We start from the raw sequence: 27,812 nt of genomic DNA, 5'->3' as shown, positions 1-27,812 counted from the left end.
AACTTCCATATGCTGCAGGTTCAGCCCTAAGAAGGAAGAAAAGAAAAGAAAAGAAAACTGATCTACAAAGTGGGAATAAGACTCTCTTACCCTTCTTTTTCCAAACAATAGAGTTCCATTTAAAAAGGTGGAACAGGAGTTCCCATTGTGGCTCATGGGGTTAAGAATCTGACTGGTATCCATGAGGATGCAAGGTTCAATGCCTGGCCTTGCTCAGTGGGTTAAGGATTCAGCTTTGCCATGATCTGTTGTAGACCGAAGATGGGGCTCAGATCTGGCATTGCTGCACCTGTGGTGTAGGCCAGCAGCTATAGCTCCGATTTGACCCCTAGCCTGGGAACCTCCATATGCTGTGGGAGTGGCCATAAAAAGACAAAAAAATAAATAGATAAAACAAAACAAAATAATAAAAAACAGAAAGGTGGGGCAGTAAATAAGAGAAGTCCCCTTCACAGTTTGGTTTATAATTGCTTTGCTTCCCTTCCTACCTCTTGTTCTCGCTCAGCCAAAACTACCAGGGACCACGGCCAGGTGTGCTGTTCAGTGCAGGAGGCAGAAAAGGGGAGCCTCGCTGCTCTCAGCTGGAGTTTGGTGTTAACTGCTGGTGGTCCCCTGGGGTGCTCCCGAGAGTGCAATAAGTAAGGGCTGGACTCAGGGTGCTTGGGGGTCAACAATGGCAAATTGACTCTGACACCTTCCACCCTCACATGATTCAAATGTGAATGTTATGCTCTGAATGTGTCTCTGCAGAATTCACATGCTGAATCCTAACCCCCAAAGGTACCATCACCAGGAAGTGGAGGCTTTGGGGGCGATTCGGTCACAAGAGCAGGGCACTCACAAATGGGATTAGTGCTCTTACGAAAACAAGCTCCAGAAAGCTTCCTGGCCTCTTCCACCTTCTGAGGACACAGGGAGAAGACGGCTGTCCGTGAACTGGAAAGCAGGCTCTCACCAGACACCACAGAATCCTGAGCTGGGACTTCCAGCCCCCAGAACTGAAATAAATTTCTTCTCTACATAGAAGCCCCCCGGCCTGTGGTGTTTTGTTAGAGCATCCGACACAGGCTGCGACAGTGGGCAGACGTTCCAACGACATCACCACGAACTCAGAGCTGAATACTTGAGCGGTCCCTTTAAGGTCATTTTATTTCCTTTTATGTGAACCAGTTGAAGAAAGAAAATCCCATAGATGCCTCTGAAAACAGTTAAGCTAATGAGAAGACGAATGTAAAACTTGCATAGATGGGGATGCCCACAGTTTGGATTTTCAAGGCCTAAAAGACAAAACAAAACAGAGCACATGGCACATTTAGGATAAACACCATTTCCTTCCACACCTGGAAAGCGGAAGGCCTAACGGTTGTGTACAGTTCTGGTTCTCACCTCTGGCTGCACATTAAGAACCATCTAGGGAAGGTTTTTTTGATTTGGGGGTTTTATGGGGTTTTTTTTTTTTTTTTGTCTTTTCTTTTTTAGGATCGTATCTGCAGCACATGGAGGTTCCCAGGCTAGGGCTTGAATCAGAGCTATAGCTTCCAGCCTACACCACAGCCATAGCAACCCCAGATCTGAGCCACATCTATGACCTAGACCACAGCTCACGGCAACAGTGGATCCCTAACCCACTGAGCGAGGCCAGGGATTGAACCCGTCTCCTCATGGTTACTAGTCAGATTTGTTTTCTCTGAGCCACGATGGAAACTCCAGGAACCATTTAGGGAAGGTTTTTTAAAATAAACTTGAAAAAAAAAAAAAAAGTGTAACTTAAATACAATAGAGCGCGCAGATCTTACAGCTTGAAGAATTTTCACAAATAGGCCTCCTTCATGACCAGCCACTCTGATCTTGACAGAGCATACTTCATGTACATGTGAAATCTCCTTCCTGGCCCCTCCGGGTCACAATCCCAGCTTCTGCCCACCCCCACCTCCACAAGGGAACTGCTGTTCTCATTTCGTAGAGATTAACTCGAGAAGCTGTAAAAATACTGACACCTTGGTCCCACCACAGTCTGTCTGACCTCATCTGGGTGGTGCTCTGGCCTGGGGACTTTGCAAAGGGCCAGGTGATTCTGGTGTGTCGTTTTGAAAACCACGCATGGGTTTAAGGTCAGGTCGCATTCCCTGCAGGGCAGCAAGGGCTCAACCTCACAGCCCAAAGAGCTCCTCCCAGCACTACAGACAGGCTCCCTGGCAATTTCTGGATCGCAGCTGTTAGGGGCCAGGCCAGGCACTGAATCTGCCAGGATGCTAGGGTGGTTCATGGAGGCAGATGACCTCAGTTCTCCTTGATGAGCCAGGGGCAGGTGGGCTGGGCCACGGATTTTGGCTGAAGTGACAAGTGATATCCAGGCAACAGTGGAAGTGGTGACAGCAAATACCCTTCACCAGACATCCCTCCTCCCCAAGAAAGTACCCTTCGATATTTATCTTTTTTTTTTTTTTTCTCTCTCCACCCTGCAGCATATGGAAGTTCCCTGGCCAGGGATCAGATGTGAGCCGAAGTTGCAACCTAAGCAGCAGCTGTGGCAACACCAGATCCTTAACCCACTGTTCTGGGCCAGGGAACCTGCATCCCAGCACTCCCAAGCCGCCACCAATCCTGTTGCGCCATAGTGGGAACTCCCCCTTTCATGTTTATAAGATGGATCTGGTGTGACCCAAATCAGGTGTGCCCAGATTTCATTCTAGGAGGTTTCTCTTTACCATTATTTGGAGCTGTGATCATCCTTAAGAAACTGAGCAAACTTCCCCTGGAAAATCCCTGGAGATGTAAAGCCAGTGATGCCCAAAAAAGTGCAGAGGAGAGAAGAAGTGAAAAAGAAATCAAAGAGAAAAGACAAAGCACTCACATGGCTTTTGCAGGATGGCTTGGCCAACCCAAATTTTTGTGTGATCTGGTTCGTCCTGAACTCCTGCCACTTGCTGTCCACCAGGGTCTGGGCTCTGATCTCGTACGTCACCAAGCGCTCTGCCCTCAGGCTGATGGGGCTGTGCTCACAGACCGAGGCGGGGAATTCCAGGTCGGTGTGCCTTATTCTCTGCAAGGAGGGTGACCCACCTTAGGTGGAACCAAGACCGAGGTGACCCGGAGTTAGCGCGAGCTGGTTCCTGCCATATCCATCATCCTCGCTGATGTGTGCAGAGAGCAAGCACTTCCTCATGGCCCCATTTCCTGAGCCTAGCTGCTGCTGAGCCAGTTGGCATTTGAACCCTCACCATGAACAAGCCACTGGCCCACTGACTGGAGTTTGGCCAGCCCGGGTAAACACCACGGAGTCAAGCTGTATTGAATTGGAAGGGCTTCACATCACTTTGCCAGAATTTAAAAACCAACATAGTATTCACATGAGCATTTTGACTACTGTTGTTCCAAAATTCACCTCTTGCATCCAGTAAAATCCATTATGTAGGGAAATGCCTGAGTCACTGAAGACCAAGAATTGGCCCAAGGAAGAGCCATGATTTGCTCTAGGACACATAATGAAGCAGTGGCCAAGCTGGGATAAAAACCCACGTTTCTCATTCATGCATGAATTCACTTATCCATTCGTGATAGAAACATACCGCCCCTATGTTCCTGGCTCTGTGATTGGCAGTGGTAATAAAAAGATTAATAAGATACAGTGTATCAAGGAACTTAAAGTTCAGGAGACTTATAATCGAATCCTATTTTGGAACATAGGGGTCCACCATCAGAGACGTCACTGTCATCATCACCATCATCATCTGGGCCCTGTTCCAAGCTCTTTGCACAATTTAGCACATTTAATACTCGCAACAACCGGCAGGGGTGGGGGGTACGTCCTCTTACCTTCTCTGTCTTAAAGGTCAGAAAAGTGGACATAGGGAGGTTCCTGGGCTCCCCAAGATCATATGGCTCACTCGGCAGTTTGATTCACACTCCACTCTACTCTTCTGCCTCTCCTAAAAGTCCAGCAGGGAGCATGGAGCTGAAGCCAGCCACACTCCTAACTCCTCCAGAGTCCTGTCTGCAGTTCTGTTTTGCCACCCTAAACAACACCATTCCCACTCCCTTTATAGGCATACCTGTTACCTCCACCAAGGAACAGCCATCTGGACAGCATCACCAGACATGTACAAAGTGAAGATGAACTGAGAGCCAAGTGTGGTTTCAGAAGATTAGCATTTAACCCTGGCTTTACCAGTAAAGGCCATATGAACATGAAGACACCCAACTTTGAGATCCTCATCTCTCTATATATATATTTTGGCTGCACCCATGGCATGCAGAAGTTCCCAAGCCAGGGATCGAACTCAAGCCACAGCAGTGACCCAAGGTGCTGCAGTGACAATGCCAGATCCTTAACCCACTGCACCACAAGGGAACTCCAAGATCCACATCTATTGAATGGGTTAACTACAGCAACATCAAAACATTGGTGCAAATAGCATATGCCATCCTGTCCATGAGCGTGATTAGTCCCAGGCTTACAACACATTCCAAATTAATGGGTAATTCGTGTTTAATGAACTATTATTAATTCATATGAATTGACTCTGAATCTCCAAGGCTGTTTCAGAGACATACCTTTCCTGTGCTCTGTCCTTCTTACCTGCATGTGGAAACTATACGAGGTCGTATCGTGTTTGATTCCCTTTATCTCAAAGAAGAATCCATATATGGCAATCGTCTTTGAGTGTGTTGTATACTCCTAAATTGGGAAAGATAGGAACCAAAGTGATGGGGAAAAAAATCCTCAGGATTCACAGGCAAGAGGACAAAGCCTAAACAATTCTAGTTCCAACCACTAAAGTGACTAATTTGTGATTTAAAACACAGGAGCAATTTCAGCCTAGGAGGCAAAAGAAATGACAGATTGTAGTGACTTCACAAATCCTTACAGATTTAGCACTTGGTGGCAATACTATTTGCCCCTTCTTGGGGAGAAGAATGAGTTAGGCATGTTCTTAGATGACTCTGAATCTGCAGACCTTTGAAACAAAGCTTTTCGCTCCAATCCGATGTGACTAGGAGACCCTCCATGCTCACAGTATTGCAGAGTGTCCCGGTGACTGCAGTGTGCAGTCCATCAACTTGGGCAGGTCTCTGAACCCAGCCCCTCTAGGCCTGACCCAAAGGGGAGTCTCCGAAGATAGATTCAGGGCCCCAAACCCTTAAAACACAAGTTCTTTTGAGATCACTACCAGGATGGCTTTAGTTGGAAGAGAGCAGCAATTTCTTGGAGGATGGTTCCTATTAAAAGAGCCAAGACCCAGCGCAGTTGCCAGCCCCTCAGGCTCTCCTGGCGACTGAGCACCCCGACGACTTAAGCCTGAGCTCCCTGACCCACTGCTGCTTTGATTCGGGGCTGCATCAGAATAGCTGCTTAGATGGTCGCCCTCACAGCCTTAAACATGGACTCGAAGTGGAATCTCTTCGTGAGTAGTTGGCAGCCCTCTCTATTTGTGGGAAAGAGGATGACCAATTCAATCCAGCTTGCTCCAGCCTTGGCTGGTTTTAGAGCAGAAAATCCTGCATCTGCAAGGAAACGCCTCTCACCTTGGAAAATTGGGACAGTTGGTTATTCTTGTGGCAAATCTCGGACATGCATGGAAAGTTACTGAATGACCTCTCCCTGTGAATTTTACTTCCAAGGGGGTTGCCAGGGTGCCCCAGAGACTCCTACAATGTCCTCTTCTGCCATGGCCTTCCTACCAGAGGTAAGAAGTGACCGTGGCCATTGTACAAAGGTCCTTAACCAAGCACAGGATGGGGCGGTTCCTCCCCTTGCTCAGGCCCAGTGGTCAGTACCTGGTTAAAGAGCAGCCCGAACCTCACCGCCTGGGTGGTAAAATCTCTCACGTGGGCCATGTCGCCCCCACTCTCCAGCTGAAAGGAAAACACACACCACTTACCAGCAACCCCCTCTGTGCCCTAAAGTGTTCTGTCTCTGGAGCTACACTCATCCATGAATCCAGCCCACAGTATTTACTGAAAACCTACCAGCCGGGTACCATGCTCAATGCTTTCAGAGGAAGCAAAGATGAGGACGAGAAAAATGCCCCAGTGTCTCACTGGGGAAATAAAGTGTGTACATCAGTAGCCTGATCAGGAGGCAGAGGATGATCAGGGCTAGAAAGTCCAGAGAAATTACGGCCCCACATGGCTGGCTCCACGTTAGGGCTGCAGCCCAGAGGAGCTGATTTCAGGAGGATGATGTTGGCAGCAGGGGGTAAAAGGAAGGAGGCAGGCAAGGCCAGAAGGACATGAAGAGGGAGATGGGGGGTTTCCTGAGGGGTCCAGCCCCAGCCCCGGGACAGCCCCCCTCCACCCCCCATCTCCCCACCCAGCCTCGCCCCTGCTCTGTCAGAGCACGCTTCTGAGTCAGGTCCCTGAGAAACCCAGTTCCACGGAGTGGTTATCTACTGCGCAGGGCGCACTGAGCCCTGTGGTCTGCACATTACAATAGGTATTTGTTGAGCCAAATTGAATTTTAACTAGTGACTCATAAATCTTCAGAACTCAAACACTGCTCCACTTCATTTCTGAATGACTGGAAACACATAAGAAGCACAAGAGTTTGCATAGACAACTCACAAAGGGAGAAATGCCACATGGAAAAATATTCACATTTACTGGTAATAAAAATGCGTGATGAAAGTTGAGATGCTGCTGTTCACTTCGCAATTAGCACCAAGGGACCTGAAGGAAACTGCTCTATGATGCTGAGCTGGCACAAAGTAAGACACCTTACTCGTTTGTCGCTGAGGGAAGAGTAATTTGGGCCCGATTGTCCTAATAGGTATCAAGAATAAAAGCACACAGTCCTTTGGGGGCCAGTATTTTCACTTTCAAGAGTCTCCTATAAGAAAATAATTCTAAGAAGAATAAAGTAAACCATTACATGCAAAGGCATTCACCACACAGTCTATTTATAACAATTGACAGTTAGAAACACTATGACTTTTCTACAGTAAAGGAAAAGCCAAGGAGCATTGATTGCAGCATATCCTCTTGGTGGAAGACTCTGCTGCCATTAAAAATGGTGATAAGACACTATTCATAAAACAGATAACCCACAAGGATCTACTGTAGAGCACAGAGAACTATACACAGCGTTTTGTAATAACCTATAATGGAAAAAAATCTGAAAAAGAATATATATACACGTACAGGTGCTGTACACTTGAAACCAACACAACTTTGTAAATCAACTATACTTCAATTTTCTAAAATGGTTAAGAAGCACATTTCATTAAGTGTAGTTTTTAAAAAAGACTGGAAGGCCAGAGAATGCAATAAGATGTTAGCACTGGAAGTTTCTGGATCATGGGTCTGAGGCTATGTGTTTTCTTTCAATTTCTCTGCATTTTGAATTTTTTTTTCTTTTTTTTCTTTTTCTTTTTTCTTTTTAGGGCTGCACGTGTGGCAGATGGAAGTTCCCAGGGGTCAGATCAGAGCTGCAGCTGCCGGCCTATACCACAGTTCACGGCAATGCTGGATCCTTTAACTCGCTGATCGAGGCCAGGATTGAACCTGCATCCTCATGGATATTAGTGGGTTCATTATCGCTGAGCCACGAGGGGAACTCCTGCATTTTGAAAATTTTCAATAATAGGTACATGACGTTTGTGTCTGTGAGGAGACTCTAGTGGGAGGGCTGTGGGAGTGGCTAAGGCTGTGGGTGTGGCCAATGGTCCCCCACTCTCCAGGTCAGCAGGGCAGGTGCTCTGAACACCTGGGCTCAAGGTGGGGCCTCCTTGTCCCCTCCCCATGGGGCACACTGCACTTCTGCTGCGCAGGATCCAGATACTCAAAGGCCCAGAGGTTTCAAATGCAAAACACATCTCCAGAAAGAGCAAAGTCAGAAAGGCCATAAATCTCCGTAACTATTTCCTTGCTGAGCTGGCAACTCACCGCGTGGTAATGGCTGGCTGTAACCCGGACCAGCCAGGATTCAGGGAAGAAGTTAATGTGCCTTAGCTCCTCCAGATGCTTGCCTGGAAGCACAAAGGGAACATTCTTACAGATTTATTCATAACAGAGCCTCATTTACAGAGGGGAAAAGGAGGAAGTCAGGAGCTAAGGACTGGAGGGCCGCCCCAGCCCCCAGAAGCAGACCATGGGGGGAACCTAAGTGGGGACATCCCAGACCACTTTCCCCCATAACCCCACCCCCTGCCCCCGCCACAATCCTGCCCAAGGAGGGAGGGTTGAGATCTGACACTCAGGGTCTTTGGTCAACACTATCTGGGCCCCATCAACCGTCTGTGGGTTTTCCAGCCACTCATTCTACCTGGAGAACTGGAAACCGGTGTTGAAAAGTTCTCAAATGTCCTTTCAGATGCAAAGATCTCACTGGGCTGCCCTTACCAGAGCCTCAAGAGTTCCCTCCCTTTCCAAGGCCTGCCATGGGCCCGGAGTGTGCGGCTGAGAAGATGCTCAAGCAGGAGCACAGACCCACAGTTTTCTCCCAAACTGCCCAGCGAGGGACCTAGAGAGGATGCCTGAGGGGCGAGGCCCATGCCGAGGGCAGGGACACAGCGTCGGGCACGGGGTTCTCTGTGTGCACCTGCACGGCCTGTTGGCCCCTTCCGTCCTCATCATGTCGCACAGAAGCTCTGATTACCCCCATTTTACAGATGAGGACCCTGAGACCGGGCAGTTAAGTGACCTCCCCAGAGTCACACATCTTGGAAGTGGCAAAGCCAGATCTCGAGTGATTCCTTTGGAAATATCTAGTGGGGCTTCCCTGGGAGTGGCTTGTCGGGGTGAGGTCCCCAAGAGCCTCCCTGGACTGGCACCCACGGGCCGGGGCTCACCTTTGATGATGCCGTGCAGACGCAGGCAAAGGAAGAGCGGCGTCAAGGTCTGTCCTACGTCCTGTTCCAGAAAGGAGCACGTCTTGGGGAAGCTTAGCAGAGGTGTGACGAGAAAAAAAAAGGCCTTCAGAAAACTCCTTTCTGGAATTGGTCAGGGCTCGTGAGTCATGTCAAGAGACTAGCAGTTCCCCCAGCCAGGGGGAGACGGAACCGGGTTCCCTCTGGATGGGTGATGAGTACGGAAGCAGAGGGCGGTGCCCCCGAGGCTGTGACACAAAGGGTTATATTCCCCTCGCCACCTACCACACAGTAGGTGCCTGATAAATACCATGGGGCAGCTCCTGTTGTGGCTCAGCGAGTTAAGAGCCAGAGACAGTATCTGAGAGGATGGGGTTCAATCTCTGGCTCCGATCAGTGGGTTGAGGATCCAGCGTTGCCACAGATTGCAGCAAGGTTGCAGATGCGGCTGGGATCCAGTGTTGCCGTGGCTGTGGTGTAGGCCTGCAGCTGCAGCTCTGATTCGACCTTTAGCCTGGGAACCTCCATATGCCACAGGTGTGAAAAAGACAATGGGAACGCATGGGACTGATCAGAGGGTTTCCAGATACATTTTCTCAAGGGGCGAACAGGACAAGTATCACCGACTCCATTTTATTTTATTTATTTACTTATTTTTATCTTCTTGCCTTTTCTAGGGCCGCTCCCACAGTATATGGAGATCCCTAGGCTAGGGGTCTAATTGGAACCATAGCCACCAGCCTACACCAGAGCCACAGCAAAGCCAGATCCGAGCCGCATCTGCAACCAACACCACAGCTCACAGCAACACCAGATCCTCAACCCACTGAGCAAGGCCAGGGATCGAACCCACAACCTCATGGTTCCTAGTCAGATTCGTTAACCACTGCGCCACGACGGGAACTCCCGACTCCATTTTATAGATGAAAAACCAATGCCTCAGCCAGGACTGGAACTCTTGGCTTCTGATTCCTCCTCCACACACGCTGCCCTTTGAATATGCGGCTAGTGTAGCCGCGTCCTAAGCACTTCTAGGGAGAGTTAAAAGGAAAGTCGGATGAGTGGTTAACTGGTTTTAGCGGCTTGTGCCAGGGTCAGATGTGTGACAGTGCTAATATGAAACTCCAGTTAATTTCCACACAGGGCCGAGGTCAGGGCTGGGTTAAGATCAGATTCCCCTTGAGAAGACACGTACCCACAGACACACATCCACCACTCCTGTTTTGAAACCACTGGCTTCATAAAAGGGTCACTTTGGACAAATGGGGACCACGGGGGATGATTTTTCCAAATCCCCTTGGAAATGCAAAGTCATTCCCTTAAGGCAGATCCTGTCTGGGACCAGCCAAGGGCACTCTGAGAATATTTTTCCATGAATCAAGACTGATGTCCCCAACACACCCTGTCCCAGCCACACTGCCCGCGCCACTGGCCCCGTGTCCGGCCTCTGCTGGGGGTCCTGCCAACCTGCCTGGGGGCCTCATGCTTTCAAAGATCTGGGAATTCCTGGGACTCTCAACTGCTCCTAATGTCTTCTTTCCACAAGAGAAGTTTGGGGGTGCCAAGGTGCTGTGAGGGGGGGGAAGGGGTGAGAAGACAGAGGAGTTAAATCAAATTCAATGATTATTAGAATCCACTGGGGGCGTTCTCGTTGTGGCTCAGTGGTTAGTGAACCCAACTAGTATCCATGAGGATGAGGGTTTGACCCCCGGCCTTGCTCAGTGGGTTAAGAATCCCACGTTGCCATGAGCTGTGGTGTGGGTCGCAGATGTGGCTCAGATCTGGCGTGGCTGTGGCGTAGGCCAGCAGCTGCAGCTCCAATTTGACCCCTAGCCTGGGAACTTCCATATGCTACAGGTGCAGCCCTAAAAAAACACCAAAAGCAAGCAAGCAAGCAAGCAAGAAAAGAAAGAAAGAAAGAAAGAGACAGAGAGAGAGAGAGAGGAAAGGAAAGAAAGAAAGAAAGAAAGAAAGAAAGAAAGAAAGAAAGAAAGAAAGAAAGAAAGAAAGAAAGAAAGAAAGAAAGAAAGAAAGAAAGAAAAGAATCCACTGGGGGCCTGTCTCTGGGAGTGGATGGACCAGGCATAACTAGAGGAAGGCTGATAGGTCCAGGAGTGCTCGGCTACCGATCCTGGAACCAGCCCTCCATTGCCCCGGCAGGCAGAGCTGGGCTAGTGTGGGTTGTGCCAGTGCCCTGAGAATAAATGTATATGTTAGCTGGACAAATACACCCCCTTGCCCCCTTTCCCTGAACTCAGCACTGCCCACTTCCCTGCCTCTCTCTCCCCACTGAAGGAGGTGCAAGTGAGATGGCATCATGGCGGGAGCAGGTGTTCAGGAGGGAAGAGGGGCGGGGCTGGGCCAGTGCCCCCAGCTGAGCCCAGGGCTTTGGTGACTGAGCCCACACTCTCAGCACAGGCTCCCACAGCCCCAAGCAGCCCCTGCGAAGTGAACACTTGCTGGAGGTGCAGGTTAATACAGGTTCAGCCCAGAAAGGAAGGACCTGCCAGAGGATGTCCCCTCTGGCTCAGAAACCCCCAGGCACCAACTCACACCTTTAAGGAAAGGATGCTGGGAGAGCAGAAAGGACCCAAGGCCACTGACTCTCCCTGTGAGAGGCCCCCAGACCTGACCATCAGGTGGGACCTCTCCAGACAGACCTCCTTGTCCCCCAGAAAGGATTCTGAAAGAGATTTGTGGGGGTTTTGCTTTTTGTTTTTTGGGGTTTGTTTTTTGGGTTTTGTTTTTTTGTGGTTTTTTTTTTTTTTGTTTGGTTTGGTTTTTTTGGCTAAGCCTCTGGCATCAGAGGTTCTGGGTCCAGGGACTGAACTCAAGCCACAGCAGTGACAACACCAGGTCTTTAACCCACTGAGCCACCAGGGGACTCCTGGAAGAGCTTTGTTGAGACAGGTGACTGGACTTTCTGGTTCCTTTGGTCACAAATGGCACTGATGGTGACTGACTTGGACAGGGAACCAGTCAGCTCATCTACTGTCCAACCACGCTTTGGGTCCCTGAGCTTGGGCCCTGGAGTCAGGCAGACCAGGTTCCAGTCCTGGGCCAGCCGGCCATCAGCCATGTGACCAAGCCTGTCCAAGTTTCCCTCTCCTTCTCTGTCGGGGGGGTCAACAGCCACATGTGTTTCCCTGTGTAGTTGGGAGAAGGAAACTGGTGACAGTGCTTATGAGGGGCTGGGCACAGCTGCTGGTTCCCAGGGGTGCTCTGTGCCTCATGGTTACCGCCATGGTCCCCTTGTCTCCCTGAAAGCCACCTGGAGTCTCCAGTCCAATGCATCATCATGTCCTTTTTTTTTTTTTTTTTTTTTTTTTTTTTTTTTTTTTGTCTTTTTGCCTTTTTAGACAGCATATGGAAATTCCCAGGCCAGGGGTTGAATTGGAGCTGTAGCCGCTGGCCTACGCCACAGCCACAGCAACACCAGATCTGAGCTGTGTCTGCGACCTACACCACAGCTCATGGCAACACTGGATCCTTAACCCACTGAGCAAGGCCAGGGATCGAACCTGCGTCCTCATGGATGCTAGTGGGGTTCGTTAACCGCTGAGCCATAACAGGAACTCCTACGACCATGTTCTTGGTGGCCTTATTTATCCTTGCCACCCTTTAAGTCGCCCAAGCCATGGGCCACCTCAAAGGAAGCAAACAGTGGGGACCCACCCCTTGAACCAACTGGTGTCCCCTGTCCCTAGAGCCGGCTGGGGGTGGGTCTCCACAGAGCCAACACTCTGCCCAGGCCTCCTGAGAACAGCTCAGCAGCCTAGTGCACTACCACCTAACCCGACTCAACCCCGCCATCTGGGGGGCGGCATCTGTGCCTCTCTGGGCCCAGGATGCTCGCCCTCACCTGAGGTCAGACAAACCGGAGGAAGTTGGCTGCTACGTCGGGGAGCTCTTTGCATGGCTTTCGATGGAATCAGAGGCTGGCATGGGTCCCCCTGGCACTGAGCTCCATCTGTGCAAAGATCTCTTTGGGTTTAGCACTGACTTTTCTGGCACAATCTTCCAGCCATGGGTTCTGCCTCCTAAAGTTCATCAAGAAACCCCTGGGACATGACCCCCTCGGGGAGGTTCTTGATACTGAAAGATGCACCCACACTGGCTCTAGGTGCTGCTCTCAAAGCCTTGGGGACAAATCCCTCAGGAGCGCTGAAAGGCAGTGCCCAGGACAAAGCTTCCATCTGACCGGCACAGACTGTAATTTTAGAGCTGCCGTTGGCCATGACCTTCTCCCTGCCCCCATCCTGTCATCTGTTGGAGTCATTTACCCTTTTAGACTCAGCACCCCAGGAGCCCAGCACTTCAGAGTTTAGCCTTAAAATGCACACTCTACAATTCTGGCATCTGCTATGACGTGGATGATGCTTTCAAGACATCATGCTGAGTGAAATAAGCCAGATGCCAAAGGAAAAATACTGTAGGATCCCACTTAGGCGAGGTTCCTAGAACAGCCAAATTCACAGAGAGGGAGGTAGAGTGGCAGCTGTGGGGGGGAGCGAGGAAAGGGGATTTAGTCTTTAATTGGTATGAGTTTCAGTGTGAGAAGATGAGCAATTTCTGGAGCTGGATGGTGGTGATGAGTGTACAACAACGTGAATAGGCTTAATGCCACTGAGCTGTGCACATAAAAATGGTGAGACGGCCAGCTTTATATGTGTTCTACCACAATAAGAAAGAATGAGGGTTAAAAATTACTTGGTGTCTATGAAAAATATTCGAGATAATATTTCACAGGTGGGGGTCCCGGCGTGGTTCCGCAGTTATGAACCCAATTGGTATCCTTGAGGATGTGGATTCGATCCCTGGCCTTGCTTAGTGGGTTAAGGATCCAGCATCGCTGTGAGCTGTGGTGTAGGTCACAGATGCAGCTTGGATCTGGTGTTTTGTGGCTGTGGCGTGGGCCGGCAGCTACAGCTCCAATTTGACCCCTAGCCTGGGAACCTCCATGTGCCCCAGGAGCTGCCCTAAAAAGACAGAATATATATATATTCTGAAGTTCGGAAAAAAATTACACACCCGGGTGCAAGCGCATATGGTGAGAAGGGAACACGGCCTTTTTCAAAACCCAACTCAGTGTGGAAGACCTGGATGCTTCTCAAACCCAAGAAGCAGGAAATGGTTCTCATGGCTCCTGACATCAAAGTGAGGCAAGGAAACAATTCTGAATGTCGCCGCCACCACCATCCCCTACCAACTGTCACCGCCATTCAGGATCTCCCGCCAAGTGCTGTGCTGGACCTTTGGTTTGAGTCAGAATGAACCTACATCAGCCCCAATGAGGGGGTGTTGTTAGCCTCCACGCAGGAAGGTCAGGTGTTCGCCCAAAGTCTTGCAGCCGCTTAACGGCAGGGGTGGGACTCAGACTCAGGGCTGCACCTTCTAACACACACCTCATTTACTGAAAGTCTTGTTTGTCTCAGCTTCCTAGGCTGTAAACTTTGTGAACTTGGGGATTTGTCTTACAGGGCCTGGCTCTCAAATGGCTTGCAACATGTTACGTGAATTAACTGGATGAATGAACTGTCCCTGACAACTCACCAGCCTTAATCCTACCATCCCACCCTTCCACTCCCCCAGAATGTGCCTTCTAGGAATGCAGCTCCAGCTCAAGTGCAGGCACGCACACATTGCATGCACAGACCAGGCTATTCTAAGCCAGTTTTCCTGTGCTCACAGGGTCCTGTCTGTTGTTGCCACACTTATTTGTCAAGCCAAGTCCTACTGGTCATTTGTTGAGACCCAGGGCGATATCATCTTGACTCTGGAGAAGAAAAGGACCCTGACCTTTGCCCAAAGGCAGAACTGGAACTCGAAAATCTGTCTAATGCTGACTTAACTGCCTTTTGCACATCCTGCATCCAGATACGGCACATTCCTTGTGCTCCTCTAAAGTCTCCACTCTCAGTGTTGCAGAAGACATTTCAAGGCACCCCATTTGGCTAAGAAAGCCAGGCAGCCACATACCGGAAGTGCAAAGGTAGCAAGGAGTAGGCATCAATCACAATTAGGGACCTTGAAAAGAAGTGAGAGTCAGCTTCTTGGAAGCCAAGCTAAAGGGACAGGAGCAGTGCTGGTGAGAACCAGAGAAGAAATGAAAAAAGCAAGAAACACAAAAGTCAGGTCATGAGAAATGCATCCTGGCCTGAAATGCATCACCCTCCCTGCACAGCGCTTGGTGGAGAGATGCTAAGAGAAAATAATTTGATTGCCCTCATGTCCATGACTCACGGAATATTTCAAAGTGAATGTTCTGGTAAAGAGATCAGAGTCATCACGCCAGGGGTGCCCAGTTTCATGATGACTCTGTGGTGCTATCTGCAAATGCCATCTATTAATCACAAGCGACTCAGAGCCTCTGCCCGCCCTGGCATCCAGCATCACAGGGCATTTCCTTCAAAACACCCACAGGCTGTGGTGCAGGGGTCCAGGGCATGGCTGGGTGGCTTTCCTTAGGGGCTCTTGTCGCACGGTAGGTGGGAAGGTAGTGCTGGCTTTGTCAGGCCACCGTGCACCCCCACAGCCAGCACATGCTCAGGTTCTCTGGAATCTGTCCACTGAGCAGGTGAGATCCTGGGAGGCTTCCTGGAGGAGTGCCTCTGCCAGCTCCATAAAGGCTGGGTCAGATTTGGACGGGGCACAGGAGGGAGGAGACGCCGCCGCCACAGCAGTCAGGGAAATCTAATAGCTGGGATCGTGTGGAAATTGGCTTTACTGACTGCTTTGAATGACCTCCTTCTGGTGAGGTTGCTGGAATCATCCTTGCAGTGTCTGAGAGGGACCCATTTAGCAATTAATAAATCTGCTCAGGACCAGGATTACAGGTCCATCAATGACTTGCCCTTAACCCTGAGATATCAAAGTAAAAGCATGAGTCAGAAGATTTAGGAGCCCCAGGTCCAGCCAGCTCTACCACCACTTTGCAAAACGAGCCAGAGTAAAGCCCCTCACCCTCCCTGGCCACCCAACCCTGGACGGATTTTTATAGACACTCTATTGAATGAAAGGATCTAGACATTAAAAAGTCTACTCTAGGAGTTCTCGTTGTGGCTCGGCAGTCACGAACCCGACTTGTATCCGTGCAGATGCAGGTTCGATCCCTGGTCTCGGTCATTGGGTTAAGGATCCGGCATTGCCGTGAGCTATGATGCAGGTCGCAGATGCGGCTCAGATCTGATGTTGCTGTAGCTGTGATGTAGGCTGGCAGGTGCAGATCCGATTCAGCCTCTAGCCTGGGAACTTCCGTATGTCACGGGTGTGGGCCTAAAAAAAAAGTTTCTATTTACATAAAATTCAAAAGCATCCAAGACATCTCCATGGTGAAAGTGGCCAGGATACTGCTCACCTTGACATGGGACAGGTTCTGACCGAGGTAAGGCACGGTGGGGGGGCCAGTCAAGTTCTGTTTCTTGGTCTGGGTGGGTGCTGGCTACACAAGCCTGTGCTCTTTGTGACAATTCATTGAGCTGTTCACTTAAGGTCTGTGCACTTTGCTGTATGTATTTTTTGTTCTGATGAAACATGTACCTAAAAAAAAGTGGAAACTGTGCCTGTCTCTGACTCCTCTCCAAATGACGAGTTTTCAGACCTCTCAGACTGCTAACTGGAATGAAACGATAACTTTTCCTCCATGGACAAATGAAGGCAATGGTTTTGCTCACATTTTTTGTTTGTTTGTTTTTCCTACAAGGAAATGTTAAATTTAATTCTGGAGAGCCTGTTTGTTTTTCTAAATTAACCACTGCCAGGAAAACGGGCTGCGGGTGCCTAAGTGTGTGTGTGCGTGTGCATGTGTACACACATACGTATTCACTTCTTATACCGATTTAGACAGCAATGAAAATAAGCTTGAAGATGGGTTTTTGTTTGTTTGTTTTGTCTTTTTTTAGGGCTGCACTTGTGGCATATGGACCTTTTTCCAGGCTAGGGGTCGAATCAGAGCTGCAGCTGCCAGCCTTTACCGCAGCCACAGCAACGTAGGAGCAGAGCCACATCTGCAACCTACATCACAGCTTGAGGCAACACTGGATCGAATTCTCATCCTCATGGATACTAATTGGATTCTTAACCCCTGAGCCACAGGAACTCCCAGATGTTCTTAAACATTGGTTGAGGCAGAGAAATTGCCTCTTTAACTTTCCATTGGTATCCCTGGCATAGAGGACCAGTTCAATAACTATTTGTTGAATGAATTAAAAAAAAAAAATGAATAAAAGAACACAGAATAGAGAGCTCCCCCTGTGGTGCAGTGGATTAACTGCAGCGGCTCCAGTCTCAGAAGAGTTTTGGGTTCGATGCCCAGGCCTGTGCAGTGGGTTAAAGGATCTTGCTCCAGCTCTGGCTCGGATTCAGTTCCTGGTCCAGGAACTTCCATATGCTGGGGGAATGGCCATAAAAATGTAAAAAAATAGAATGGTAGAAAAGGCTTGGATATGTGTCTTTATTTGCAGGTATAGTGGTGGTGAAGGAGTTAACTATTCAAGTGCCTTCACTCCGAGTTTGTCCTGCGGATGCTGATAAGACAGGTGGGAAAAGGAGCATCTGGTCTATTTCACTCAATTACTGCTCCAAACCCTCCCTTTTCGGGGGGAGGGGACTCCCTCTGCATGTGGAAGTTCCTGGGCCAGGGATGGAAACTATGCCACAGCTGCAACCCGAGCCACAGCAGTAGCAATGCTGGATTCTTAACCCACTGCGCCACCAGGGGACTCCTAAGCCCTTATTTGTGGCACACTGGGCTAGCCAAGGTCACACCCAGAGTGGCAGCTCAGCCTCATTCCCGGTAAGTCTAATATTTAGGGCTCTCGTCCCCCTGCTGCCACATTACAAAAGCACAGTCCTATTTTGGAGGTGCCCATGTTGCGATGGTCCACTCTGCCATGTTGCGATGGTCCACTCTGACCTCCGTCCCCCAACCTGGGAGATACGTTAGAAGTCACTCTGTCATTGAAGTCACTTCATCAATAGATACAACTTTTAAGAGTTGGAGCAAATAGCCAACTTCCTTGCTTCCCAGCGACTGCCTGTCTGCCCACTTTTTAATGCTCCTGGCACGCCGCTGTCGACAGCCATGGAAACTTCCTTGATTAGCTCTTCCTTCTGTCCTCACTGAACTGTGAAGCTCAGCTCCCGTGGTGACTCAATTCTGGCCCAGGCTGACCATGACTTCCACCGCTGGAGCAGGGGTGCCTTCTTGCCGCCCAGGCTCCCACACCAGCCGCTCAGAGGCTCAGCCCTGGGGATCCTCAGGGAGAAATGGCCAACACAGAGCACGGGCACCACTGCTGCCCACTCCCACATCCAGGATAGACAGCCCCAGCCTATGGAGGCATTAAGCCTTAGAACGCTTCCTAGTCTAGTCCACCCAACAGGCTTGTTCTCTGAATTTGGCACCCCCAAAGTAAGACCCACTGCTCTGGGGGGAACCAAGTTCTGTAAGAATGTGTGATGTAATCTCATCATTCAATAAGCTATTACACGCTCAGCACAGTGCCTTCATTGAATAAGCCACTATATGCTAAGCTGGGGGTGCAATAATCGATTGCAGAGCCTTCCTTTTTTCTTTTTGCTATTTTAGGGCCACCCTCACAGCATATGGAAGTTCCCAGGCTAGGAGTTGAATCAGAGCTGTAGCTGCCAGCCTACATCACAGCCACAGCAATGTGGGATCCGAGCCACGTCTGTGACCTATACCACAGCTCACGGCAACACTGGATCCTTAACCCACTGAGCAAGGCCAGGGATGGAACCCGCATCCTCATGGATCCTAGCTGGGTTTGTTAACCACTGAGCCATGAAGGGAACTCCTGCAGACCCTTTCTGGAAGCCGCTCATGATGTACAGAACCCAGGCGCCCTCCAAGGTGTTCATAAGGAACTGGTTGGTGAGGCTCCACCTCGGATGGATTGAGAAGAGGACGGCTGGGGTGGGGGGAGCAGAAGCAACTACTGCTAATCCCTCAGCGAAGGAGTCTGGGGACTCAGGGGGCAGGAATTTGACAGGTGGAGGCTGTTGACTGGGAAGCATCTTACAGGTATCACCATTCTTGGGCAGGAGAATGGGCTGGGATGGGAGAAGGAGCAACCACCATCCTAAAAATGGGCCATGGTCCTCAAAGTTGGGGGTGGACCTGGGTGACCAAGGTCGGGGGAGAGCATCTGAAGTCCAGACTGCCTCCTATCTTCTCCCAAGGGGACACCAAGCTTGCTGAGGGAGGGACAGGAGGGGAGGGGACTAGGGAGGCTGGCCGGACTCACTCCAGCACTGCAGGCAGAGAACATGGCTGGGGTGGCGGCGGGCGGGGGGTGTGTGTGTGTGGAAATAACACCCCAGTTTTCAGGTTGGAACAGCAAGACAAGTTAGAGATACACAAACGGTTTCCAACAAGGAAAACCATGCAGGCTCAGGGGGCTTGGGGAAAGGCACGTGGGCAAGGCTGAGGTTTGGGGTCAAAATGGAATTAATGCAGACTCGGAAGGAAAGGAGACCCACCCATGGGTGGGAAGAGCCTTTGAGGCCCCAGCCCAGGAAGGCCCAGGAAACCCCAGTTTCAGGGGAAGGGGTCACACGCCTTACTTCTCTCACCCCCACTTGCTTCTCGCACATTAAAAACACAGATCAAATGAATCACTCACATTCTCGCTCATTTCCTATCTCCCTGTTCTAGACGTTTCCAGTATGAGGGCTAACCTGGTGCTAAATAGCGACGTTTCCTGGTGTGCATGACTCACGGGAAAAAGTGTCTCTTGGGCTATTAAAAGAGTAGGGGAGGGTGGATTTACGACATTTGGGTTCAAAGCAAATTATATAGAAACTAAGCAAGAACATATCATTCGGGCGCTGAGTACTGCTTTCCCCAAATAACGAGACAGGAAAAATGGGCTCTTGAGTTGACAGGGTGCACAGATGTTCCAGAAAAGGATTAAATGCTTCAGAACAATGCAAATAAAACTTGGCTTAAGCAGGCCCATCTGCGGATGAATATGTGGAAGATGTGTTTATCCGCTAAACTCACTTGTACAAAAGAAATGGAGTCTCTCAACTTCCTCGAACACGCCTTATCCGGCTGAGGTGGCGAAGAGGACGTAAACCTGAAAACGGAGGTAACACTTCCGGTCTAGGACAGGTCCTCGAGGACCACGTGGCACTGCTGGACTACAGAGCCACCGCACTGGCAGCCAGCTTGAATGATGTGAGTGCATTTACAAAGCTTTAATTGAGGCTAATGAAACACACTACGGAGCCTACAAACTACTGCTTTCACTCTCACCCCAACCCCGGCCCCCTGCCTGGTGCTGCCAGAGCTGACACAGCTGATGGGGTTGAACAGATAAAAACACTGCTGATGGGGCTGAACAGACAGAAAACACAGGCAGAGGAGGACCCAGGGAGGGGAAGAAGATGCACTACAAGGCGGATTTAGACCTCAGAGGACAGCATGGCAGTGCCTTAAAAAACTAAATATAGAGCTACCATATGATCCTGCAATCCCACTCTTGAGCACACATCCAGAGAAAACAATAATTCGAAAAGATACATGCACCCCAAGGTTCACTGCAGCACTGTTTACAATAGCCAAGACACGAAAGCAACCTAAATGTCCATTGACAGAGGAAAGAATAAAGAAGGTGTGGTGCATACATACAATGGAATATTACACAGCCATTAAAAAGGATGAAATAATGCCATTTACAGCAACATGGATGGACCGAGAAATTATCATACTAAGGGAAATAAGTCAGACAGAGAAAAACAAGTATCATGTGAGATCACTAATATGTGGAATCCAATAAAAAATGATACAAAAGAACTTACAAAACAGGAAAGACTCCAAGACTTTGAAACTGAACTTATGATTACCAAAGGGGAAATATGCATGGGCCAGGGACAAACTAGGGGTTTGGGATTAACGTACACACACTACTGCATATAAAATAGGTAAGTACCAAGGACCTACTGTATAGCACAGGGAAATCTACTCAATATTTTATAATAACCTCTACAGGAAAAGAATCTGAAAAGGAATGGCTATGTGTATATGTATAACTGATTCACTTTGTTGTACCCGTTAAACTAACACAATATTGTAAGGCAACTATACTTCAATAAAATGTTTTTTTTTTTTTAGGGCCCCACTCACGGCATATGGAGGTTCCCAGGCAAGGGGCTGAATCAAAGCTACAGCTGCAGCTGCCAGCCTATAGCGAGGCCAGATCTGAGCTATATCTGCGACCTACACCACAGCTCACGGCAACACCGGATCCCTGGCCAACTAAGCAAGGTCAGGGATCGAACCACGTCCTCATGGATCCTAGTCATATTCGTTTCCACTGAGCCAAGACGGGAATTCCTCCAATAAAATTTTTAAAAAATTAAAATTAAAAAAAAGAATTAATTAGATAACAACAACACTGAACCTAGAGGCACCCACCTTGAGAACTTTCTAAACACCCTGCCCCAGGAACCACTACTGAGCCAGCGGCAGCAGGCGCAAGAGAGACATTCTATCTGTGGTTCTAGGAATGGGCAGCAAAGCATCGTGGGATTCAGCAGGTCTGGATTCAAGTCCCACTCCATCCATTATCACTTGCATGGTCTCTGACAAGCTAGTTCGTCTCTACCTCAGTTTTCCCATCTGAAAATGGGAATAATAAAACCAGCCCCCAAGTACTATGCAGATTAAATGAGGTTACAAAGAGAAAGTACCTGTCAGAATTACTGCATTTGGTATACCAAACATAAGTAAATGGTGCCCATTATTATACTGTAATTGTTAATTTTCACTTAAATTTGAGATATACACCTTTTAGAACTTATAAATTTAGAGGGTATAAAAGACTGGATTAATGCCATGAAACCTTTGTACAGTTAAATGCTTTTTGTCAAAAAAAATTCAGAATGTTATATGCTACCAAGTGAAATATAAATAAGAATGATCCAGAATGATTTAGGTACATTTTAAGTATGATTTTTTTTTTTTTTTTTTTTTTGGTTTTTAGGGCCGTACTCACAGCATATGGAGGTTCCCAGGCTAGGAGTCAAATCAGAGCTACAGCTGCCGGCCTACACCACAGCCACAGCAATGCCAGATCCGAGCCACATCTGTGACCTACACCACACACAGCTCACGGCAACACTGGATCCCTGACCCACTGAGCGAGGCCAGGGATTGAACCTGAGTCCGCATGGATACTAGCCAGATTTATTTCTGCTGCACCACAACGGGAACTCCTAAATATGAATTTTTTTTTTTTTTTTTGTCTTTTTGCCTTTTTTTGAGCCACTCCCGTGGCATATGGAGATTCCCAGGCTAGGGGTCGAATTGGAGCTGTAGCCGCCGGCCTACCCCAGAGCCACAGTAACATGGGATCCGAGCCATGTCTGCAACTGACACCACAGCTCACAGCAACACCGGATCCTTAACCCACTGAGCAAGGCCAGGGACCGAACCCAAAACCTCATGGTTCCTAGTCGGATTCGTTAACCACTGAGCCACGACAGGAACTCCCTAAGTATGAAATTTTTAAGGTCAGTACAGTATGGTCATTTTCCTGAATAAAAAGAGTATCTTTTGCATCATGTCTTTCACCAGAACCAGAAGCTCATGACTATCTCACCTATCGATTCACGTTTTCAGATTTTTTTTTTTTTTTTTTTTGTCTTTTCTAGGGCCGTACCTGTGGCATATGGAGGTTCCCAGGCTAGGGGTTCAACTGGAGCCATTGCCACTGGCCTACGCCAGAACCACAGCAATGCCAGATCCGAGCCACATCTGCATTGCCACCTACACCACAGCTCACGGCAACGCTGGATCCTTAACCCACTGAGCAAGGCCAGGGACTGAACCTGCAACCTCATGGTTCCTAGTCGGATTCGTTAACCACTGAGCCACGACGGGAACTCCGTTTTCAGATAATCTGGGGGTTCAAAGTTATCCATAATCTTAGGCCCCATGAAGAAAACTGCATTCTAGGCACTCTGAATAATGTCATGAAAAATAATATCACTGATGCTTTCCCCATGATACAAGCCAAAATACAGTGTATGTACAATTTATCAATCAACACTAAGTTACATTACCTGCTGAAAAATGCCACCATGGTTTCATACGCCGGAATGGTCTGTGTTTTGTTGTTCATTTGCAAGTAGACCCACAAAAGTAGTGTTTTCAGAAGGTGAAACTCACTAAAAGTAAACAACCTGGCCAAAATGAAAGATTGAGAAGAAATTTTAGGAAGAGACCAAAAACAAACAAACAAACAAACAAACAAACAAAAAAAAACAAAAAAAAACCCACACAGTGTAGAAGAAAATGAACAGTTAAAAGTGAGTTTAGGAAGGAGGCCACACCCCCTGGAGCTGGTAGGTAGCGTCACACAGAGACACCAAGTGCCCTGCTCAAGGTCCCACAGCTGTAAATGGCAGGGCTGGGACTTGACCCTCAGCAGCCCGTCACCCCTAGAGCTTTGCTTCCCCGGCCTGCTGTGCTGCCCTAAAACAACAGCCATCATCTGATGAGTTCCTACTGTGAGACAAGCTGTTTCCATACATTCTTTTTTTATTACTATTATTTTTTAGGGCCGCATCTGCAGCATATGGAGGTTCCTAGGCTAGGGGTCCAAATGGAGCTGAAGCCGCTGGCTAACACCACAGCCACAGCTACGTCAGATCCGATCTGCATCTGCAACCTACACCACAGCTCATAGCAACACTGGATGCTTAACCCACTGAGTGAGACCAGGGATCGAACCTGCAACCTCATGGATGCTAGTCAGATTCACTTCTGCTGAGCCATGATGGGAACTCCTTCCATATGTTCTTTTACTTAATTCCACATAGAAACCCCGTGGGATATATTTCTTACTTTTATAGATGTGGAAATTGAGACCGATCCTATGTTTAAAACTTTAATATCTATTCATCTTGGGTTTCTTGCATTCATTTTCATTGTAAAATATTGCACTAAAATTTACTTTATCTTCCTTTTTTTCTTTTTAGGGCTGTACCTGCGGCATACGGAAGTTCCCAGGTGAGGAGTCAAATCAGAGTTGCAGCTGCCTGCCTATGCCACAGCCATAGCAACACCAGATCAAAGCCATGCCTGCAACCTACAACACAGCTCCCAGCAACACTGGATCCTTAACCCAGTGAGCAAGGCCAGGGATCGAACCCGCATCCTCATGGATATTAGTTGGGTTCATTACCACTGAACCACAATGGGAACTCCAACAGGAGCTCCAAAATATACTTTACCTTGATGACTGCGGTTTGGGGTGGCCCCTTAACTTCCGCACCTGAGGTCAGTGCCTTATTGGTCACATTCCATTCCCGGCCCTGACTGAGGGCTGAAACGTGAATAACTTATCCAAAGTCACACAATTCCAAGGTCAAACCTGGGCAGGGGTCAGTTCTGCCCCAAACTGGCTGTAGAAGCTCCTGCAGCCAGCTTACCAGCCAGGCAGCCTCAACTCCCTCATCTGTAAAATAGTGATTAGAGCAGTGAGGATACAGGCGAAGGCTCTGTGAGCTGACACGCCCTATGAGCTTCCTACTGCTCGTAATGCAGTAACAAATCCATACACCGAGTGGCTTAAAACAACACAACGTTTTTATTTTAGAATTCCAGGAGTCTTAAGGACAAAATGGATCTCACCCGGCTAAGATCAAGGTGTGGGCAGGGCGGTGCTCCTTCCTGAGGCCCTAGGGAGAACTGTTCCTTTGCCTTTTCCGCTTCTAGAGGCCACTGACTTCCCTTGGCTTGTGGCCTCTTCCTTCATCTTTTTTTTTTTTTTTTTTTTTTTTTTAGGGCTGCACCTGCAGCATATGCAAGTTACTAGGCTAGAGGTCAAATCGGAGCTACAGCCACTGGCCTACACTACAGCCACATCAGTGGGGAATCAAGCAGAGTCTGTGACCTACACCACAGCTCACGGCAACGCTGGATCCTTAACCCACTGAGCAAGGCCAGGAATTGAACCCACACCTCACCGACACTACAAGAGGTTCTTAACCTGCTGAGCCACAGTGGGAACTCTCTCTTCCTTCTTCTTCAAGCCAGCAGCACTGCATCCTCAAACCTCCCTCTGGTGCTGACTTTCTTCCTCTCTCTTCCACCTCGAAGGATCCTTCGACTACTCTGGGCTCACCGGATAATTCAGGATAACCTTCTCATCTCAGGGTCATTCCGTGAGCAACCGCTGGTCCATCTGAAAACTTAATTCCCCTTTGCCATGCAACCTAACGTCCTCACAGGTCCCGGGGGTTGGGATGTGGATAAGGAGGCACCATTACTGAGCTGACCACACAGGTGGCTCAGCCCGGTGCCCAGACACAGTAAAGGGCTGAGGGGAGGGCAGCTCTGACTCCTCAGTGGAAGGGCCGGGTCCTGGCCCCAGAGCCTGCACTGTGCCTGCAGCAGCAGGAGGCCTCTCAAGAACCAAGGGCTGAGGAGGGAGGTCAGCTCCGGAAAGGACGTCTCCCAAACTGCTCCTCTCACAGCCCCCGGCAGCTTGTTATCTAAGGAGTCTTGAGCCCATTGGTGTTTTCTGTCTCTGACCATGGAGATGCAATTGGCATCAAACTAGATCATAGCCACGTCACCCACCACTTTCGTGGTCCTGGTGGGCGGAAGCCAAGCTAAATAGCGACTCTAAAGGGCAATGGGAGTGTCAGCCACCTCTCTCGCTATTTCGGGGCAGTCTCACTCCTCTTGTTTGTTTGTAGGCACCTACAGATGCATGGGCTTTGGCTCTGGCCAGACAGGACCAGATGTGTCACAGTCTGGGCCATGATGGTGAGGCCAGAGGGGAGATGTCACTCAGTAGGATGTCCCCACCGAGAACTCTGCTGGGCTGGGGAGCCACGTGACTTCTGATGCAGAACCCCCTCTTGAGGTCCCCAAGCCTAGAAGGTGCTTTGGGATCCTACTAAAGAGGGGCTAGCATGGAGCTCCTGCTGTGGCTCAGCAGGTTGAAGGATCCAGCTAGGATCCGGGAGGAGGTAGGTTCAATCCGAGGCCTCACTCAGTGGGTTAAGGATCCAGCATTGCCGCAAGCTGCAGCACAGGTCACATAGGTGCCTTGGATCCAGTGTTGCTGTGGCTGTGGTGTAGGCCAGCAGCTGCAGCTCTAATTCGACCCCCTAGTCTGGAAATCTTCCAGGAGTGGCCCCCAAAAGGAAAAAAGTGGGGGGCGGGAGTAGCAGCAACACGATGGAGGAGCAACTGGGTGCTCCGTGAATAAAGACCCGGTTTTACCTTTATGATGAAGGGTAACTGCTGAAATAAAGCCCTCTGTCTTTAGGCCAAGTGTCTGTACCCTAAAGTGTTAGTTCCTTCAACAAATAACCATGCTGGGCAGTTCCCATCGTGGCTTAGTGGAAACAAATCTGACTAGCATCCACGAGGACACAGATTCAATCCCTGGCTTCGCTCAGTGGGTTAAGGATCGGGCATTGCCGTGAGCTGTGGTATAGGTCGCAGATGCAGCTCAGATCCAGTGTTGCTGTGGCTGTGGTATAGGCTGGTAGCTGTAGTTCCGATTTGACCCCTAGCCTGGGAACCTCCGTATGCCTTGGGCGTGGCCCTAAAAAGCAAAAAAAAAAAAAAGAAAAGAAAAGAAAAAAAGAAATAGCCTCTAAGGACATTTGAACATATTTTCATTTACCTAAGAGCTCTGATGACTTTAATTAAGATGCAACTCACAGAGATCACAAACTTTTTTTTTTTGTCTTTTCTAGGGCTGCTTCCCATGGCACATGGAGGTTCCCAGGCTAGGGGTCTAATCGGAGCTGTAGACACTGGCCTATACCACAGCCACAGCAACGCGGGATCCGAGCTGAGTCTGTGACATATATCACAGCTCACGGCAACGCCAGATCCTTAACCCACTGAGCAAGGCCAGGGGTCGAACCCGCAACCTTATGGTTCCTAGTCAGATTCGTTAACCACTTCGCCATGACGGGAACTCCAGAGGTCACAAACTTCCCTCTCACATCAGGGAACATCTGGGCTGTTCTACATGTGTCAACTCCGGCTGGCTAGTAGCCACTGGGATGTAACTGGTATAAAAACTGCCTCTAACCAGACATTGTCCTCTTTTTTTTTTTTTTTTGAGAAAAGTATATATAATAATAAAGGTCTCCTTTTGAATATAGAGCAAAGAGAAAACCATGCCCAAGGGAACAAGAAAATAAGAACAAAGATGCCCATTGCAGCCCTGACTGTCATAGCAAAACTGAAGCAAAGCAAAACGAAAGGCCACTGGGAAGGGAATGAAAGTACTGCTGTCTATTCATGCAATGGAGCCCTGCACAATAATCAAAATTACAAATGCTAATTAGGTACATAAATGCCAACATGGAGAGCGCACAGCACGTGACATTAGTCAGTCATGTAAGTTTCAGGACCTCACGATCACCCCATCTCACAGTCGGAACATTTACTTGAAATTGAAACCTCTGCAAAACTGCAAAAGCATATCGTGCATCATTTACGGACATACGTCTATGTAGTAAGAATGTAATATAGTCTCATGATTGGATTCATACAAATCCACGTCAGTAGCCTGGCTGACTTTAGGGAGGGAGGGAGGCTGGGAGCAGGGAAGGAGAAGAGAGCTGGAGGGGCGGACACACAGGTGACGTCTGCTTTATTGGTAATGTTTTATTTAACTTATGACAGAAGGACACCATCTGTTCATTGGAGAGGCGGGTCCAACTGTGTTTAGGATTATCCTCCCACCTTTGTAATTTTTTTTACAATAATAAAAAAAAATATGACCATTAGGAGTTCCCATCGTGGTGTAGCAGAAATGAATCTGACAAGGATCCATGAGGACGCAGGTTCAATCCCTGGCCTTGCGCTCAGTGGGTTGAGGCTGCAGCATTGCTGTGAGCTGTGGTCTAGGTCCCAGACGAGGTTCAGATCCCATGTTGCTGTGGCTGGGGTGTAGGCCAGCAGCTGTAGCTCTGATTTGACCCCTAGCCTGGGAACCT

The 27,812-nt window shown here is 49.0% G+C and overlaps 1 protein-coding gene across 11 annotated transcripts in view; it reads right to left on the bottom strand.

Moving 5' to 3' along the window:
- Nucleotides 1-1,131: 1,131 nt before the first annotated feature.
- The window catches only part of BTBD16 (BTB domain containing 16), a 57,780-nt gene continuing 31,099 nt past the window's right edge, over nucleotides 1,132-27,812 (bottom strand). For 2 of the 11 annotated variants that reach the window (XR_014827081.1, XR_014827082.1), the window contains exons 10-16: nucleotides 22,899-23,018; nucleotides 8,790-8,930; nucleotides 7,885-7,967; nucleotides 5,779-5,856; nucleotides 4,580-4,678; nucleotides 2,855-3,043; nucleotides 1,132-1,277 (exon numbers count right to left, since the gene is read on the bottom strand). Coding sequence is in view for 8 of the 11 variants with exons in the window: in XM_084995756.1 (XP_084851882.1) it covers nucleotides 1,209-1,277; nucleotides 2,855-3,043; nucleotides 4,580-4,678; nucleotides 5,779-5,856; nucleotides 7,885-7,967; nucleotides 8,790-8,881; nucleotides 22,899-23,018 (730 nt within the window). In the remaining 3 variants the exon portion in view is untranslated. The remainder of the gene's footprint in view (nucleotides 1,278-2,854; nucleotides 3,044-4,579; nucleotides 4,679-5,778; nucleotides 5,857-7,884; nucleotides 7,968-8,789; nucleotides 8,931-22,898; nucleotides 23,019-27,812) is intronic. The other 9 variants (XM_084995756.1, XM_084995757.1, XM_084995761.1 and 6 more) reach the window with 5 other exon arrangements.

The sequence above is a fragment of the Sus scrofa genome, chromosome 14 (genome assembly GCF_054392235.1).
Source record: "Sus scrofa isolate SSC_HxYL_T2T_F1_AM1 chromosome 14, Sscrofa_HxYL_maternal_Yorkshire_Landrace_v2.0, whole genome shotgun sequence".
Lineage (NCBI taxonomy): Eukaryota > Metazoa > Chordata > Mammalia > Artiodactyla > Suidae > Sus > Sus scrofa.
The sequence above is the reverse complement of the archived record's forward strand: the minus strand, read 5'-3'. Positions and strand labels throughout refer to the sequence as shown.